At 48.9% G+C, this 17,159-nt stretch overlaps 1 protein-coding gene across 1 annotated transcript in view; it reads left to right on the plus strand.

The window, feature by feature from the left end:
- Window positions 1-15,204, plus strand: part of GRHL3 (grainyhead like transcription factor 3) — a 28,814-nt gene extending 13,610 nt beyond the window's left edge. The window contains exons 5-16 of the mRNA XM_063355849.1: window positions 199-278; window positions 2,124-2,277; window positions 3,053-3,164; window positions 3,899-3,993; window positions 5,650-5,808; window positions 6,388-6,466; window positions 6,870-7,003; window positions 7,899-7,933; window positions 8,668-8,756; window positions 8,901-8,986; window positions 10,153-10,217; window positions 14,525-15,204. Coding sequence (XP_063211919.1) covers window positions 199-278; window positions 2,124-2,277; window positions 3,053-3,164; window positions 3,899-3,993; window positions 5,650-5,808; window positions 6,388-6,466; window positions 6,870-7,003; window positions 7,899-7,933; window positions 8,668-8,756; window positions 8,901-8,986; window positions 10,153-10,217; window positions 14,525-14,639 — 1,203 coding nt within the window. The 3' untranslated portion in view covers window positions 14,640-15,204. The remainder of the gene's footprint in view (window positions 1-198; window positions 279-2,123; window positions 2,278-3,052; window positions 3,165-3,898; window positions 3,994-5,649; window positions 5,809-6,387; window positions 6,467-6,869; window positions 7,004-7,898; window positions 7,934-8,667; window positions 8,757-8,900; window positions 8,987-10,152; window positions 10,218-14,524) is intronic.
- The last annotated feature ends 1,955 nt before the right edge of the window (window positions 15,205-17,159 follow it).

A 17,159-nucleotide genomic window follows, 5' to 3' on the forward strand; every position in this document is an offset into this window, starting at 1 on the left:
TTTGCTTTTGCATTAGAAGCTTGATGCCCTTCCCATTGAATTGTTGGGGTTTTTACATTGTTTTTGGAAGTAGGATATGGCTTTGAAATGAGGGTCCACGTTTTACCTGTGGCCTCTGTTGAAATGTCTGGGAGAAGGTGGATGGACAAAGCAATGAAAGATTCTACTTTTGACTATTTTGTTTCCACTTGTCTACAGTCACTCCTCTTCAGTGATATCCTCAAACCCCAGCCAGAGCCACCTTGCCCCGAGAGTTATGCTGCGGATGGTGTTAAGAGGTAACCGCCAATCCATGGTCTCTGGGTTTCCAGTGCACTCGGCCGTGTCCCTTTCCTGGGGAAAAATAGCATCCCTTTCCTCACCCCAATGCCAGTGTGGACAACGAACGTTGCAAACTTTGAGATCTCATGCTTTTGCGGAGAGTCTTAGACACAAAGCAGTAATGAATTTTAGTGTTTGTAGTAGGAAGCAGGGATTAGGGTTTGAGATGTTTTGCCAAAAAGGAGTCAGACCCAATCTTAAATTCAAGTTACTAGATGGAGTTGTGCCAGTTCATGTTTTTAGCTTGAGAGGTGTGTGGTTCAGGCTGTATTCTGTTGGCCAAACTGGTGTAAATCCAGTGCCAACTCCTTCCACTGCTCCGGTCACATCCCATCAGTTCCTTGACCTGCAGAAGGGGCGATGGGGCACTGAGGTCTCCCGTGTGAGGGTTTGCTGTCCATCACAGCCCCTTCCCAGGGAGCACTGCTTGGTTCTCTTGCTACAGATAGATCCAGGTGGCTGCACCATTTTTCCACAAGCTACTTGGAATGGGGTAAATAACAGAGAAAATGAGGATGACAGTTGATGAGGGTGATGAGCAGCCTCCTTCTAATCTAAGGTTTAGGTTCTCCCTTTGAGTTTAGCGCTGTTAGTCAACCTTGATTTTAGAAGGTGCCACTGCCTCTCATTCCTAAAACACGAGAGAGATTTCTTCCTCCTTTCCACCCCTCTCTTAGGTAGAGCTTTCCTGCTCTAGATACCGCATCAAACCTCCGTGTAGGTAACATTATTCCACCTCCCACTTTTTATTTGCCTCCTGAGTCACCTGACTCTGTGACTCAGCTCTCAGACGTGGGGATTTTCACACAGACAGCAGCTCGCGTTTGTGAGCGAGAGGCACTCTGTTTGCTGTTTGTTTGTGCACTAAAGTTCTCTGGGTCTCTGGGCTCTAGATAAGAGGAGTTGCCAAGGCTATTGTCAGAGATGGCATCACAGGGGAGGGAGAGCAGGAAAAAGAGATGGGTTGGTGGCTAAATAGGAATATGATGATCTTCAACTCCAGGGTCTTCACACAGGCCATTATGTGTGAAGACTTGTGTACAGGTGGTCGCTTGCACAGATTCCTCACAGGAGAAACTAGCTTGAGCTATAGCCTCATGGTTTGAATGCTCGTAGGTGCTGGTGAATGCCCAAGAACAGAGCTTCTTGAAAATCACGCTCTTTTAAATGTGCTTGTCGACAGTGACACCTTCCTCTGTGTAACACTACAAATCTTTTCTGTAAAGACTAAAGTTGCTGTCACCAGACTGAGAGTTCACCAAGCTGGGCTTCTAAGTCCATTTTTAAGCACCTGGATAAACAAGCAGATGTCAGTGTCCTGCAGGTCTTCCTGTTTCTACAGGGCCCATTAGGACACAGTTTTCCTGGGTCAGCCATTTACAAGTGTGAATTTGGAGACGGGAATCTGAGTTTAAAATGTTTTAAAAGTCTCATCGCAGGTACCTATTTTTATTTGGTTTGGTTTAGGCTTTTGATTGTGCAATGATTCTGTAGCCATCCACAGAAAAATACTGGTTACAATAACGTACAGGGTTTTTTAAGCCAAAACCAAAGGGTAAAACGGGGATACCTGAGGACTGCTTCTCCCCAGGGTGTTGGGAAGGATCAGTATGTGCTGTGCTGGGAGGTGCTCGGTCACAACTGTAGGGGCGTGTGAAATGGGAAATAGGGCAGACTCCTGTGTGTATGGTGTCTGTAACCTGTAACTTGTAAGGATGGAGACTTGCGTGTCTCCTTGTTTTGCTTTTGGAGTGAAACAGCAACGTGTGCTTATTCATCATGCTCTCTTTGTTCCATACAAGTGACTTTGAATACACTCTGGGGTCACCCAAAGCCATTCACATCAAATCTGGGGACTCTCCCATGGCCTACCTCAACAAAGGACAGTTCTACCCCATCACGCTGCGGACAGCTGGAGACAGCAAATGTTTACATTTGTCCTCAAATAAAGTGAAGGTAAGAGACAAGCTGACAATTTTGCTGACACATGCTGTAATCAGACATCCAGCAATTGTATTGGCCTGGGAACAGAGCTGAGCATGAAGAGTAATAGCTTTGTGGCTCATGTTGGCTTAAAGCAATGAATGGGATGGATTCAGTCATAGCAAGCTAATCCTCTGATGCACAGCAACAGCCTTCATGTTACCTGGCAGTTGCAACCTTTCACAGTAAGGTCAGGGATGCACAAAAGGCCTCTCTAGCTGAGGGCTGCCTGGGGGGCCTCGGGAAGGCTTCTGAGCTGGAGAGGGGTTCCCCATCTTGCTCCTGGGACGTGTGGCCAGGCCTCAGAGCCACCCCCGAGACTAAGCTGAGCTTGAATTCCCAGCAAAGAAACCTGGTCTTCCAATCCTGAGCAGTATTTAGGGGCTACACTTTGGTCGTGTCAAGACTTACAGGATTCCGGAAACCAAGAAAGTCTAGAAAAAGACCAGGTAGGCTGTCCCAGCCTAATACTTATCGCAGCACTGCTAACATTTCCCCAGCACAGGGTCCTCGTGTGCCTTGTAGTCAGTGGAAACTCATGGGCAGTGCAATTAGGGGGCATACAGGGCATCTCGGTTTTGCTCCTGGCTCTGTTGCTGTCTGCCTGCATGACCGTGTTCAAGTCCCTTGCCTTCCCTGCCTCAGTTTCCCCAGCAATAAAACATTAACAATGACGCTAATGGCAACGAGGGCACCAAGCGTTAGCCTGCTGTGTATACTGATATGGGATATCCTCGCTGTGTTGCAGAGTGTTGTGATGATTGTTTTTGACAACGAAAAGATCCCGACGGAGCAGCTCAAGTTCTGGAAGCACTGGCATTCCCGCCAGCCGACGGCCAAGCAGAGAGTCATTGACGTCGGTATGAGCGGGGCTGTCTGATTGCGATGGCTGGGTGGGGTTGATAACTTCTAGCACCATTTTACTGCATTTCCAATACACAATAACACAGCTGAAGCTCCAGCATCTGGCCTGGGGGAAAGTGGGGAGGAGCAGGCTGATCTGCTGGCTTCAGATCCATTCTGGCTAAGGAGCTCTTGGGGGTTTAAGGTGCTGTTTGCCAAGTGTAGGGACATGCACTAGGAGACCAAGGTACATCAGAGAAGAGGCTCAGTCAGAGAGGCAGAAACTGCTAGAGTATTTTGGCTCTTACAGATGTGACCTATGGCCTCTTGGAGTCTAGGAATCTGAGCTGTTTTGGTACCGCTTGTCCTGCTCCGCTGCCACCACGCAGGCTTTACAGCGTGTCATGCTGGGCAGGACAGGGGTTTTGTCCGTCCAGCTGAGCACCTCACTGAGCAGCTTGCAGCTCAGAGCGAGACACGCGGTTGTTTGAATTTAGAAGCAATCTACATTGATTTTGCATAACATCACTGCTCAAATGGCAGTCACCAGCCAATATCCTTGAGTCATTTCTGGCCTATCCCTTACGTACACTAAGGTTTATCCAGTGGTATCAAGGATGGCCTCTATTATATTACAAGGCTTCTTTTAGCTTTGGAGTCAGCAAGAGGCAGGTTTTGGGGGAGTGGAAAGCCTAGGGAATGTAACCAGTTTTGCAACCAGAGTATAAACTGCTTCTCCATTGCGTTTCAGCTGACTGTAAAGAAAACTTCAACACAGTGCAGAACATCGAGGAATTAGCCTACAATGCACTGTCCTTCGTGTGGAACATCCATGAAGAAGCAAAGGTACAAACGGCTTGTGGAAGGGATATGGGAAGCCTTGATTCAGAGCAAAACTGTGGTTTCCTTTCTGATGGCCCAGGCATGCCTAGCCCCCAAACTTCTCAGCTGAAAGACAGGGAGAGTTTCAAATCCAAACAATTCCATTCCAGTGGCCCCAGGTAGTGTTTGTCTGCCAGGACAGTGAGGAAGGACACCATGCTTCTCTGTGTGTTTAAGCATTGCCATTAGCTAATACACACTCTGTGTACACCTGAGACTTGCTCAGAGATGTTTTTTTAGTGCTGATGGATAACTCTGAAGAAAGCCTTTTGCAGCAGGCAGCCTAGATCAGGTCTCTACTCACATGTAGCTGAAGCCTATTTAAATAAACCACAGCTTAGGGAACAAAGACCCTCCTTTCAAGGCAGCATTTTAATGCAGAAATGACTGGCCGCCCTTCTGGGGCTTGTGTGATGTGGAAGGGAGCCAGGCAGGTCACAAGATCCCTTTTGACCTTAAAATTTGTAATGCTTTTATCAGCATCTTTCTAGCTCTGCTGTCTCTTCTGCATCTCTTCAGTCTCTCATTAACACTTTGTATCTAGTGTGGATTGAAAGGAGCATATAAAAAAAGATGAAGTAACTAAGAAGAAAAGAAAAGCATAAATACCCCATGTCTCCGAGGCTGGTAGCTTGGGAAAACTCTGGTTTGCTTTGGGATCTCAATAAGCCCTTCTTTTAGCCCAAAGGCGACCTTGGTCTTTTACAACCCAAGAGGTTAACAAATGTCTTCAAGGCAAAGTTGTCAGAAATGGAAATATGTCAGGTATGTGGCAAGCCCTCAGGGGCACCTCAGCAAAACTGGATTTAACTCTTAGCAGAAACTCTGTACATGCACTGGCCTGGGGCAGGTAAAGGTGAGACTTCAGAGAGCTGCGAGGGCTGGGAGCCGCGACAGGAGGGGTCAGGTATTTGGGTCGTCTGTAGCACCTGTTACTTCTCTTCTTGCAATTAAACTTCACACCACAGTTAAGTGGTTTTCTTTTCTATATATAGGTACTGACTAGATCTGACATTAGGTTTCAGGGCTGAAATCCTCAGCTGAAGCCCTGCTGAGGGAGCTGTGGGAGCTTCTCCAGCTGCAAATCTGTCCCCAGAGTCCAGGGGAATTTTCAAGGTCACACAAATAATTTGGAGATACAGTGCGGATTATAGCTGTGCTCAACTTTTCGTGATAAAGGAGACCAATGTTTGATGAATATTTATTTAACTAGCAGGAATGATTTGTAATTCCTGAAGCTGTAGTCTAGCCCTCCTCCCTTCCTCCAGGGCACTGCTGTCTGAGGGTCCCTTGTTCAAATGAAAGATCAGAAATATCAGCAAGAACATTCCCAGGCAGACTTTGCATCTGGTCTGACGCTTGCCTGAGCTGACGGGAGTGGATAGCCTGAGTGTTAATGAAGGGATGGAGAGCTGCAATGGGTGTGGGGGGAGACTGGGGAGGAAGGACCAGTGGTTGTGCTCAGGTGGGAAACCACCAGCTCACATGCTTGGCTGATGCTGGGAGGGTTGGAAGGATGTCTCAGGAGCTGCTTTTGTACCTACCCACTGCTCTCATCGCTGTTTGGGAATAATGTTTTCAGCACCAACAGGCTGTCTCAATCTCTGTTCCTGGTTGCAGGTATTTATTGGGGTGAATTGCCTGAGCACTGACTTCTCCTCCCAGAAAGGAGTGAAAGGTGTCCCGCTCAACCTCCAGATCGACACTTATGACTACGGCAATGGAACCAGCCAGCTGGTGCACCGCGCTGTCTGCCAGATCAAGATATTCTGCGATAAGGTAGAACATTGCTTTTCCACCAGGTTGTCCAAGTGGAATTTTAAACTGGTGGCCAGTCACTCCAGGAGAAAAAAACAGAAAGGTTGTGAGGGTCTAGAACAGCCTAGAGGTCAGGGCTGAGGAACAGAGGTGGTTAGCCCCCTCAGCTGAGCGAGACAGGGCAGCGGGGATGTGTCTGCACTGCTGTGGCCTTTGTAGAACAGTCAGAAAGTTTTCCCCATATCAGACCTTCATGGGATTGTGCCTCATAATAAACTCTATTTTTGACAAGTTTTTAAACAGCAGAAGAGATGAGAATCTCCTTAGAGGTTCTTCCCCAGCCTCAGAGATATTCCCGTGGAAAAATGTATCACAGCTATTTTTGTCTGAACTTTTCATTTTTAGAAGCAAATTTTGTTTTTGTTTTTTAATTTATAAGTATCAGAAATTTCTGGATGGCCAGTAGAAGGTCTCTGAGATGAACATTTTTGAATAAAGTCTGCCTTTACCTTAAGGCAATGGCCAGAGACGGCCAGTAAACCTTCTCTTGCCAATGTTAGAACTGTCAATGTCCTAATTTTTGCCTTGTCTTCCCCACAGGGAGCAGAGAGGAAAATGCGGGATGATGAAAGGAAACAGTTCCGAAGGAAAGGAAAATGCCTGGACTCCAATAACAATGGTCAGTGCTAGTGTGTGTTACCTGATCCGAAGCGTGTTGAAATCCATGTAGGCTTGTCCGTTAACTTCCACAAGATCTGGCCCTGGGTATTTCCAAGCCTGATGAAATCAGCACCATTCAGAAATAGCTTGCCAGTCAGGTCCTTGCCTGGTCTCCTACCAAGGCTCTCAAAGCCCTTTATTAATACTAACCAACCTTTCTAAATTGTCTTGGGGTCTTGGCAGGGAGTCTTCCCTCAGGGAGAACAGCCCTGGGCAAGCCCTGAAGACCTGGTTCTCTGGGGTCCTGTCTTTTTTCTAATATTTCTGTTGGGAGACCTTGGGCAGGCGCTTTCCCCTCTCTGCATGTAGTTGCCTTTTAAACTGCCATCTGAACTGAGATGAACTGGACTTTCCATCCGTAGGTCTGAAAGGCTGTTTGCTCTCTGGCTTCAGAGGGAATGAAATCACGTTCCTGAGGCCAGAGACTGACCTCGAAACCCAGCCAGTCCTGTTTATCCCCAACGTCCATTTTTCAAACCTGCAGAGGTGTGGCACGGTAAGTCCCTTCAAAAAACAACCAACCTGTTGCCCTCATCTGTCGCCCTCATCTGTCACCCTCATCATTTCCAAACTGATCAGTCCCCGAGACATGGCTTGTGTTATGTAAAAAAACCAAAACCAAACCACAGTTGTTCTGTGGAAATGTGGTGAACTTGAAGATGTAACTGTCAGGAGTGGCCTAGATAGATAGTCATGCAACAGTGATGGGCAAGATAACTTTTCCAAGCTCCTTCCAGCCAGATATTCCTGTGGTTTACAGGTATCACCTGCAGCTTCCACAGAGAGCTGGAGTGGCAGCAAAAACATCAGCAGAAAGTGAACTATAGAAAAATGAGACCATATCAGTCCCTGCATGTCTGGGACATTTCTCACTTGTCCTCTGCCCTTCTCTATCCACTTCAGCCTGAGGAAACCTAGACCCAGCGTCCTTCAGAGCTCATCAGTATTCCCTTAAAAAACAACTGTCTCGGTTTGCCAAAAAGGGGGAAAAAGCCATCTGTGCCAATCCTGTGGCATCTTATTGCAGTGGCTGCTGTGCTGATGCATCAGCATCAAAACCAGGGACTGTTTTGGAGTCTGGTTTACAACCAAAGAACTCACTGAGAAACTTGGTCCTTGTTCCCAAGCAGGTTCTGAGATTTGACCCGCTTTTGGGTCTGGCTTGATATGCGTTCAGGTCTCTTCTAGGCAGAGGAGGAGTGTCTAGATAGGTTCTTTATATCGGGTTTTATTTAATCTAAGAAATACATACAGATCTTTAATTGTGTAGGGAAAATGATGGACTGGGAGGAGGGAAGTCGTTTAAAATGTGCCCGTGTTGCCTTCCCCCCTAGCTGGCACACGATGATACTGTGCAAACTAAAAGATCAATGTTTCCTCTCCATTTCAAGGTGCTCCCTCCTGCTGTTCCCAACTCTGCAAACAGGTAAGGATGCAGCAGTTTGTATTTCCCATCCATCAGCTGCTCTCTTCCTTTGGGTATGTCATGGTGGTTTGACATAGGCTGCATATGTCTGTTTGACATAGGCTGTACATATCTACAGGTACATAATAACACAGCACAGTGTCTCCCTGGTAGCGTTGAGTGTCGAAATATGTGCTAAACTTTGGCCTAGAATGGACTCAAGGGATGCAGAAACATTTCCCTGTCAGTGAGCTGCTCCAACAGGAGTCTGGTCCGTGACTGCCCTGCTGTTCTCATTGAGAGACAATGTTTGAAAGAGGGGGGGGAAAAAAAGATCACAGAACTATCACTGAAGGGTCCAAGTAACCAGAGGCAGATACTGCTGTAAAATAAACTGGAATGAAGTAGAAATCACATTTGTAGTGTGTCTAGAGTGGGGAGAACTGGTATTTACCCTAGGCTTGATCCACTGTCTAGTGATATCAATAGAGAAACAATGACATGAAGGTGCAAAAGGCTTTTGTTTATGATGTTATGCCAAAACCACTGCCTGCACTTGCTGATCTCCCTCTATGCGTTAGGCCGGAGGTTGCTACTCTGGTAGATGCTCTGCTGCCATAATTATAAAAACAATATCTAATTGCTGGATGTTTGTTGGAGTAATTGGTTGTTCAATCAAAAGTTCAATTGCTGGAATTGTTTTGTTTGCTGCTATTGTTCCGTCCTCTTGAGAGCATTGTATTCCTTTTGCTTAGGCTGCCCTTAAAACGGAGCGGTGCCTCATTCACAGACGAGTTTGACCCGATACCTCCAAAGCAAACCAAGGAAGACGACCCTCAGAGAGGTAACCCCTGGGACGGGAACTCTTCTTGGACATAGTGTCTCGTTTAATTCAAGTAACCTTGGATCTTGAATTACATGAGGCCACGTTGCTTTGAGAACCTGCTGTAAAGAGCCCTGATTCAGTGCTGTGCTTTTTCTCTTTCAGTCTTGTTGTACGTGCGGAGGGAGTCAGAGGAAGTGTTTGATGCTCTCATGTTGAAGACACCAGATCTCCAGGGCCTCAGAACAGCTGTAAGTGTTAGCAAAAAACTGTGGCACATGAACAAACTGCAGATAAAAGGGCAATGGTACTTGGTATATAGAAAGCTGGATATAAAACTGCTTATATCTCATCTCTGCTTTCTCTGGAGAATGGAAATGGAAATTGTGAGTAGCAGGTGAATTCTACCCACAGCTCCTGGCATGGGCTGCGTGTTGTTAGTGCTGCAGCGGGGAAGAACACACCTTATGGCAGGGTGTTTTGTTCAGATCATAATATAAGTCTCCTCTTGTGACAACACATTCATATTTTCCATTGTCAAACACCCTTTCCATTCTCAAGGCTGTAAATGTGCAATCTGAAGCCAATTCTGGCCTCATGCTGGAATTCCCTCTGTTGTGTTTGAGGAGCACACAGACATATTTCTGTGATGATTATCAGCAGCATCTCTGATAACCCACCTCTCTTTGGAGATTGCTGGGAAGGAAACAAACAATAAACCTTCCAGATTTGGGGTGGCTTTATGGCTGTGCTTTAAGCTCTGTTGGTTTTACAAACTTTACAAACTTTTAAAAATAGAGAGTTTGAAAAATGTCAGCACAGAGGATTCTTTGCTCTCTTCTCCCTCCTCCATCCCTCACTGCAAAGAGTCAAAATCCTCTACAGAAAATGCTTGTGAAAAACTACAAAACTCCTGTCATCCTAAGACTGTAACTGTACCGCCTAGGAGAGGTCTGCAGCAAAGCTTTGCAGATCAGCTAAAACCTAAGCAAAAGCTGCAGTCAGATGCATCCACAGCAGACACAGTCAAACACTTTCTGTAGTTTCTCTCGCCTTTGGACGCACCAGCAAAGGAAAAGCTCAGCACTCTCTGTGCCCAGCAGCTCGAAGCATCGAGCCCCGAACAGGCCAGGCAATGGCGGAAAGAAAATTAAGATTATTCCCCAAGGTTCCTGGCCTTGGCAGTAGCCATCAGAAAGAGAACCAAGGCCAAGCTGCAGCCTGCCCATCTGCCCGCTGCAAGACACAGACGCGTTCAAATTGTCCTGTTCAGATCATTGCTTCAGCCCTTTTGTCTTGAGTAAAAGGGAAGGGGGATCCTTTGCTGCCGAATGCCCCTGGCTCAGTGTTATCTTTGATTTTTATCATAGAAATTTCATTTTACAAGTACAAAGAATTGCCATGTTTTCTCTCACAGATTTCAGAAAAATATGGGCTTCCTGAAGAAAGCATTTATAAAGTCTACAAAAAATGCAAAAGAGGGTAAGCTAATCTCTCATCTGCTTTTATGCTGCGCCTCTAAAACCCCATTCTCTTTGGTACCCTGCCATAGGCTGACACAGCATTTTAACAAGATAATAAAAAGTAAAGCCATGAGAGTCTGTGCTATTTGGAGCATATAAAACTTGGATCTTTCTGGGCTTTAAAGATTTGGGATAATGCTTGTTTGTATTATGTTTGTTTGGAGTGTAAAGTCTCCCAAGGAAAGGAAGTTGGATGAAGGAGGAATTGTTTGGGTAGTTTAATGGGTGATCTTTGTGTCTCAGTCTAAAAGCCTGAGGTTATGGAGAACTTATTTTACTGCCATCAGAGATGCAGAAGTGTTTGCTTCTCTGAACCAAGGGCCTAAATGTCTCTGTCTCGGAAAGAGACTGTACTGGCTAAAGAAGAGCTTGGGCAGCCCGGGAGGAGAACGGGGGAGATCTGAAAGGGGAGTGTCTGTTCCCAGCTTTGCCATCCCATCCCCGGACCAGGGATGTCAATAGGAAGCTTCACACTCGCTTTGGCAGGTGATGGATCGGACCCTTCCGGACACCGGTGGCTCTTGCGCAGCCCCAATACAGAAATGCAGGTCCCGCGGGAGACACTTGTCAGGCGCAGCTGGGAGTCAGGCGTAGCTCTGCAGGGGGTGGCAGGTGAGGTCTGCAGTAAATGTGGAATGGCTTCTTGAGTGATTTCAGTGTGGTGTTTATTAGTGACCGATCCATATGGGTCTGAGAGGGAACGGTGCTAGTTTGCATTAGCTGAGGAGCAGCTGCTGAGCCTTCCGTGGAGGGCAGTGGTCTCGATGTGGAGCCAAGCGCTACTTTCAGAAATGTTTTCTGGACTAAGAACTCCCTCTGGGTCATCCCCATCTCTGGCAGCGAGTTCTCCCTTCAGCTGATGGAAAGGGAACAACTCATAAACTCCCAAGCTTATTTTCATAAAGCTAAATCCAGAGCCCTTCTTGCAGAGCCAGCGAGATATAATCAGGCTTTGCAAGCAGCAGTGACTGCCTGGGAGATGAACTCATTGTTGTTGCTGGCCCTGGTCCAGAGTTTGAGCATGGAGAGAGACAGGCAGAAAAGCAAGGCTGATGACAGGTCCCGCATTAGGCAGCCCCTGCTCTTCTCACTAGCACGGCCCCCCAGAAGGTCCTCTGCGTAACAAAACAAGGGAACGGAGTCCTTGGCAGCTGAGGGTTAGTCCAAAGCTCCACTTCTGCACTTGCTTTCTGGTGACAGTCAGGAGAGAAAGTCCTAAAGCTCCTCGGATGGGATCCTCCAACTCATTTGCTGTCACCATAACCTGATCCCCGTGGGACTCAGCCTGTTTGCTTCAAGAGGAGCAGAGCTCAAGTGAGGCCTGGAGGCAGCTGCAGGGTGGGAGGGGGAGAGGCGGTGGTTTCTCCTCCACGCTGTGATGTGGTGTCACTGAACTGTTACAACCCCCTCCCTCTAAATCCACAACTGAGCAACCTTCCCCATTTAGGAGGGGTTTTAGATATGGTCCTAATTTTAAGATGATGTATGAGGTATCCGAATTTGTCAGGAGGCTCTTCCACCTGTTCCTGAACTCAGGGCCCTCAGTGCTGTCAGATTCTGCTCATCCACTAGCCCCACAAATAGAAATTTTCTCCCCAAAGAAAAAGAGCAACACTGGCAGCCTCCAGAGAGGGGCTGTCCCACGCACCTTCAGCCAGAGAGTGCCTCAAGTCTGATCGTGAAGAAGAACAACTGCCAAGGACAGGGGTGGTCAGTTTATTATTACAGCTTCAGGACTGAGCCAGAACTCGGGTGTGTCGGCTGTGGTGGCGGCTTGTGATGTGGCCATCACGGGTCATCGGACTGTCATCAGCCAACAGCTCCTCTCAGGTAACTCCAGCTTGGGCTGCAGTTTTCTGAACCAGCTGACTGTGAGCATCCGCACGGCAAGAGAGATCCAAGGACTGATGAGTTTACAGGTGGACCAGGAAATGGCACTGCTTCAGGGGAGAGGCCCGCTCTACTTTGTTTTGCTTTGGTTTTGTTCATTACTTCATCTGATAAGTAGTAAATATTGTTTAATAATGATTGGGAGGGGAAAACAGGCAGGTGTCCTGTCCATTTCTTCCCCAAAATGAAGGAGCAAAGAGGTATCTAATGAAAAGAAAAGGCAACACCTCGAAACTGGGTTAAAAAAAAATATAAATTTGACACCTAGTTTAATGAAAGGATGCCACAGGTTATTGCTGAAGCGTGGGGGACACGCAAGATTTTCTCCAGTCTACTACTAGATGGCAGGGTCGGATGCTGTTCCCTGCTCCCCCAGATTTAATTTTCCTTTGAATCATTTTATCCTATTGCTCCACCCTAAACAATCCTCTCTTGGTAATTACAGCTTGAGGGTCAGATCTTCATCTGGTGTAAACTAGTGAAGCTCAGTGGTAGTACCTGGATTTACAGCAGGTGAGGACCTACCATCAGCCATGGCCCTTCTTGGTCTGATGAGCTCATTCGGATGAACTTAGTCTCAGGGTGACTCAAGAGCAATAATAAGTAATTTCATATCTTGGTGAGGTTTGGTCTAGAAAAACAATACAGAGCTCAGATTCCTAATCAACACTCCCTTGAATCTTTTGCGGTTGAGAAATCAGATGGAAGCACGGTAGCAAGAGGCACAGGTGACTTCTCTGGCTTCCTGCGCTCAGATAGCCACGGATAATTGGAGCAGCTCTGTTGCAAGGCTTTTGTGACAACCCGCCCTTGGGTATCCATGCTGGCACCTGTCGGAGCCCAGACTCCCTGGGATCCGGGACCTGGGCCCCTTGTCCCCAGGAAGCCCCAGCGCCGCTCCTGTCCGGCGCCAGGAGGTGAGATGAGACCCTGGACGGTGTCAGACCCTGTGTCTCAGCCTCCCCCGGCGCAGGGCGGGATGCCCTTCCCCCGCTGTGCCGTGACAGAATTCGCAGCCTGTTGGTGAATGGTTTGTGCACTGCTGAGAGGCAGCGTGGTGGTGAGCCCTGGGACAAAGGTGACACCAGAACAGGCTGGACACGAGGACAGACCTCCCCCCCCTTCACCTCTGAGATTTGGGCACACTGGCTAGGGCTGTGACGAGCCGGCCCACACGCGCTGAGCAAAGGGGCAGGAGCCAGTTGCTGCAGCGTGGCCGCACTGACCTCCACGGCATTCCCGGAGGAACACCGGGGCCCCACGTTTGTGCTTGTTCAACTGTTAGATTTGTGAGACGCTCGGCCTTTTCTTTTTCTTGTTTTTAATCTTGGCTTGATGAGCATTGCACAATTAATGCTATTGCCCCATTAATGACCCCAGCAGGAACCTGGAGGGGATGTGCTTTCTGCAAAGAAAGATAATTTGTTCTCTTTGTTTCCTCCAAACAGTTACAAATTTCACACCTGATTTATAGGAATGCAGTGGGGTGATGCAAAGCTGCCCCGTTACTTTCACTACAGCAGTGAGGGGCTCTCGCCTGGCACAGAGCCGCAGCCTCAGGTTTCAATCAGCTGTTGAAATGTTTCCTTCTCCCCGTGTCTCCCTGTAATTGGTTCCAGGTCAGAGGAGCGATGTGATGTGCAGCAGGGCTGGAGCTGTGCCCCTGGGCACGGGGAGGGATTTGCCACCGTCTGGCTGCCTGTGTGTGTTCCGCGCGGAGAGGGCTCCCGGGCAAAGCTCGGGGCACGTCTGCATGGGAGGTTGTTCTGGATAGCAGAAAGGCGGCCTCTTCCAAACCACTTCCATCTGCTCCCGAAGCAGTCTCAGCTTGTTCAGGATAACGCACCCCCAAAAGCACCCAGGCAAGAAGCGAGGAGCGAGCGATTCTGCTCTAAATTCACACCCTGCCGTAATCCAGCTTAATTTGCCTGCGTAGCAAAGGCTGGGCCTAGGCTTGTCGAGGGTAGAATTGCGAAAAGCTCTGCAGGACGGTCCTTTGTGTTGTTTCGTGGCTTTAATTAATTAATTAATCATGGCTGAGCCCCTCAAATGGGGTAAGGTGGATGCTGCGGTGCCTTCTTGTGCCTCCCTGGGGCTGGGCCCCTGGAGTAGCCCCCGGCTGGCAGCAGCGAGGAGCGCGGCTGCGGTAACGCGACGCTGATAATAACAGGGCAGTAAAGGCAATTTTTAACAGGAATTTTGTGTAGAGACATTTTGGAGAGGGCCACCCCTGTGCTACGAGGCTTTGTCAGTGATGTTATTCCCAGTTCATGACTGGGAATCCTGAGGGTGCAGCAATGTCCACCCTCCTGACTAAGCTGCTCCGCAAACCTTTCGATGTGCTGCACTGACCCAGCCGTTCTCCCTCTCCTGCAGGATCCTGGTGAACATGGACAACAACATCATCCAGCACTACAGCAACCACATGGCCTTTCTCCTGGACATGGTGGAAGCAGAGGACAAGTTCCAGATCATCCTCAAGGAGCTATAAAGAGCCGCAGGCAGCACTTACTGGGACTTCTCTCAAAGCCGGCAAGTTTGACCCAACAGAACTCAGCCTAATGCCTCAACTTGTTGCCTTTACTTGAATACGCCGCCCCCAGGAAAGGCCTCAGCCTCGCCGGGCCGGAGACTGCTTGGAAGATCTGTTATCGATGTGAACATGGAACTTCTCTCTGTTGAGTTTATTATTATTATTTTTTATTTTATTTTATTTTATTCCCTTCTGGCGATGGGCCTGACCTCCTGTTTCACAGCTGGGAACGTGCAGCTACACCAACATGGCTGTCAGAGCCCGGGCAGGGGCCGGGCACTGCCTCTGCTCGCTGTTTGCCTTGGCCCGTGACTGATCCAACCCCAGGCTTTGGCTTTCTCCCAAACCACCGGTCACGCAGAACCTTCAAACCATTTCCAGCGGGGCTGAGCCCAGCTCTGAGCTTCTCTCTCTCCACAGAGACTGTCACAGATGCCTTTAAAACTCACTGTTGAACGGACACTGCCCGCTCCCGTGCCCCCCACCCTGCCGTATCTCCGAGTGTAAATACCACGAAGGCCTCCATAGCCCTTGTTTATACATTTCTGATGTATTGTTCCTTTTATATTTTATATATGTATAAATATGCATTGTTTTATATTTGACTCAGTACGGTGACACAGAGCATTTCAAACACAGGCTGCTTCACATTTCTCCGTGAACTCCTTTTGTAACTGTGTTGTTGGTTTTGTTGTTTTGGATATTCTGTAGTAATAAAGGTTCAAAGATGGAAAGTGAACTGTTTTCACCCAGCTCTGGAGGTCAGAGTTGGGAAGGGCCAGGAGGGGAAGAGGACTCAAGGCTGGTTTTGCACCACGTGCTGTTTAACAGCAGCAGGAGTTTGTCCGTCCAAACTGTCTCTCCACGAAGGGGGGGTGAGGGACTGCAGCCGCTGCCGATCTGCTCCCGGCTGCAGCTCCGGCTTCCCCCCGTGCAGCAGATCAGCGCCGGGACTCCCAAACCCTCCCCTCGGGCACCCCGGGCTCTCCCTGCCGCAGCTGCAGACGTGCCGTCACGGCGCTGCAGGCGGGCGCAGGTTACCGAGCAGTTCCAGGCACATCCCTTGGATGGAGGGATGACGTTCCACGGATTTGGTGAATTTTAAGCAAGCCAAAAAGAGGGGCCCTGGTTTACTTCTGCTCGTAGGAGGAGCAGCTCAGCCTCTGTCTTTTGGCGAGGTGGTGTCCCAGGTGGCCAGCCCTGTGCCTCCTCCCGGCTGTTTAAACTCCCCACATCTGCCACCCCTCAACCCCCGTCCTTCACCCCCTGCACTGAAATTGTTTGCAGCTGCTTCCCATTTAGGTAAAAAAAATGCCAAGGGGAGCCCTGCGTTTTCTCGTTAATCCTCTGACCGGTGAAAACCGGGGACTTTCCTCCTCCCTCTTCTTCAGCCTCTGCTGTTCCTGCCCGTGTCAGAGAGATGCCCCTGAGTCCCGGGGCTGGGGAAGAGAGAGCAGCTCCGCTCCTGCTGGGAAGGGGGTTTTGAAATGTTGAAACGCATCAGGCTGCTGAATTTTGGATTACTTAAGTGTTGTTATCACAATGAGGAGGGCCTCTAAGATGAGGCTCAGATAAGTTTGAAGCCTTATCAACCTTTGAAGATCTCTCCCAGCACTCTGCACTCCTTCATCTTCATATCCTAAACTCCTTCTTCAGCAGGATTTCTCTGATTCAGTGTTGGTTCTGCAAGGCCGTGCCTACAGTCCTGCTACAGCAGAATTTCAGCCTGACCGCGCGGACAGGCGTGAGCGGTGCAGGTAAGAACAGAGGTTGGAGCACCCAGCGCCCGTAGAGATGAGGGGGTGGGTGGATTGTGGGGAGCACCATGTCCTCCGCACCGCTGGAGAGGCCCCAACACAAGGCTACAAAGCGCAGATGGAGGGAGCTGGGAGTCCCCCAGTGGCTCGCCCCAGGTTTCTGCGCGGTGGAACCGCTCTGCCCCGTGAGCGGCCATTGCTGTGGCGGAGGCTGGGCCTTGGGGAAACCCCTGCTCGTGGAGGCAGCTGGCTCTGCAGGGAGGGCTGCAGGCAACTGTCAGCTTTTTTTCATGTTGTGGGCTCTTGGTGACCTCTTATCCCTCAATTCGTTGCTCTAAAAGTCTGATTTGGGTGTAACTTCCTACCAGTGTAAGCACAGTGCTACCTGCCTGATTCTCTTCTCGGTTACGCTAGGCTAAGTCCATTGATTCCAGCAGCATTACTCCCAGTTCATGACAGCAAAAGTCATCTCTCATTAGGTTCCCAGCAGAAGAATGATGAATTTTGCTGGGTTTTACAGTGGTCCGTTTCATGCTGGCCACAAACCTGTCCTAAGTTTTGCCGGGTGAGAACCGCGCTGTCTGGAGCTGCGTGTGTCCGCACTGCGCAAACGCCTTCCCCCCCCCGCTCTTCATGGAATGGAGGAGAGAACCAGGCGCTTTTTCCGTGCAGGTTCTGGGTAATCCTGACTTTGTCAGGTTTGAAATCACGGTAACTCCGC

Source organism: Chroicocephalus ridibundus, chromosome 19 (genome assembly GCF_963924245.1).
Source record: "Chroicocephalus ridibundus chromosome 19, bChrRid1.1, whole genome shotgun sequence".
Lineage (NCBI taxonomy): Eukaryota > Metazoa > Chordata > Aves > Charadriiformes > Laridae > Chroicocephalus > Chroicocephalus ridibundus.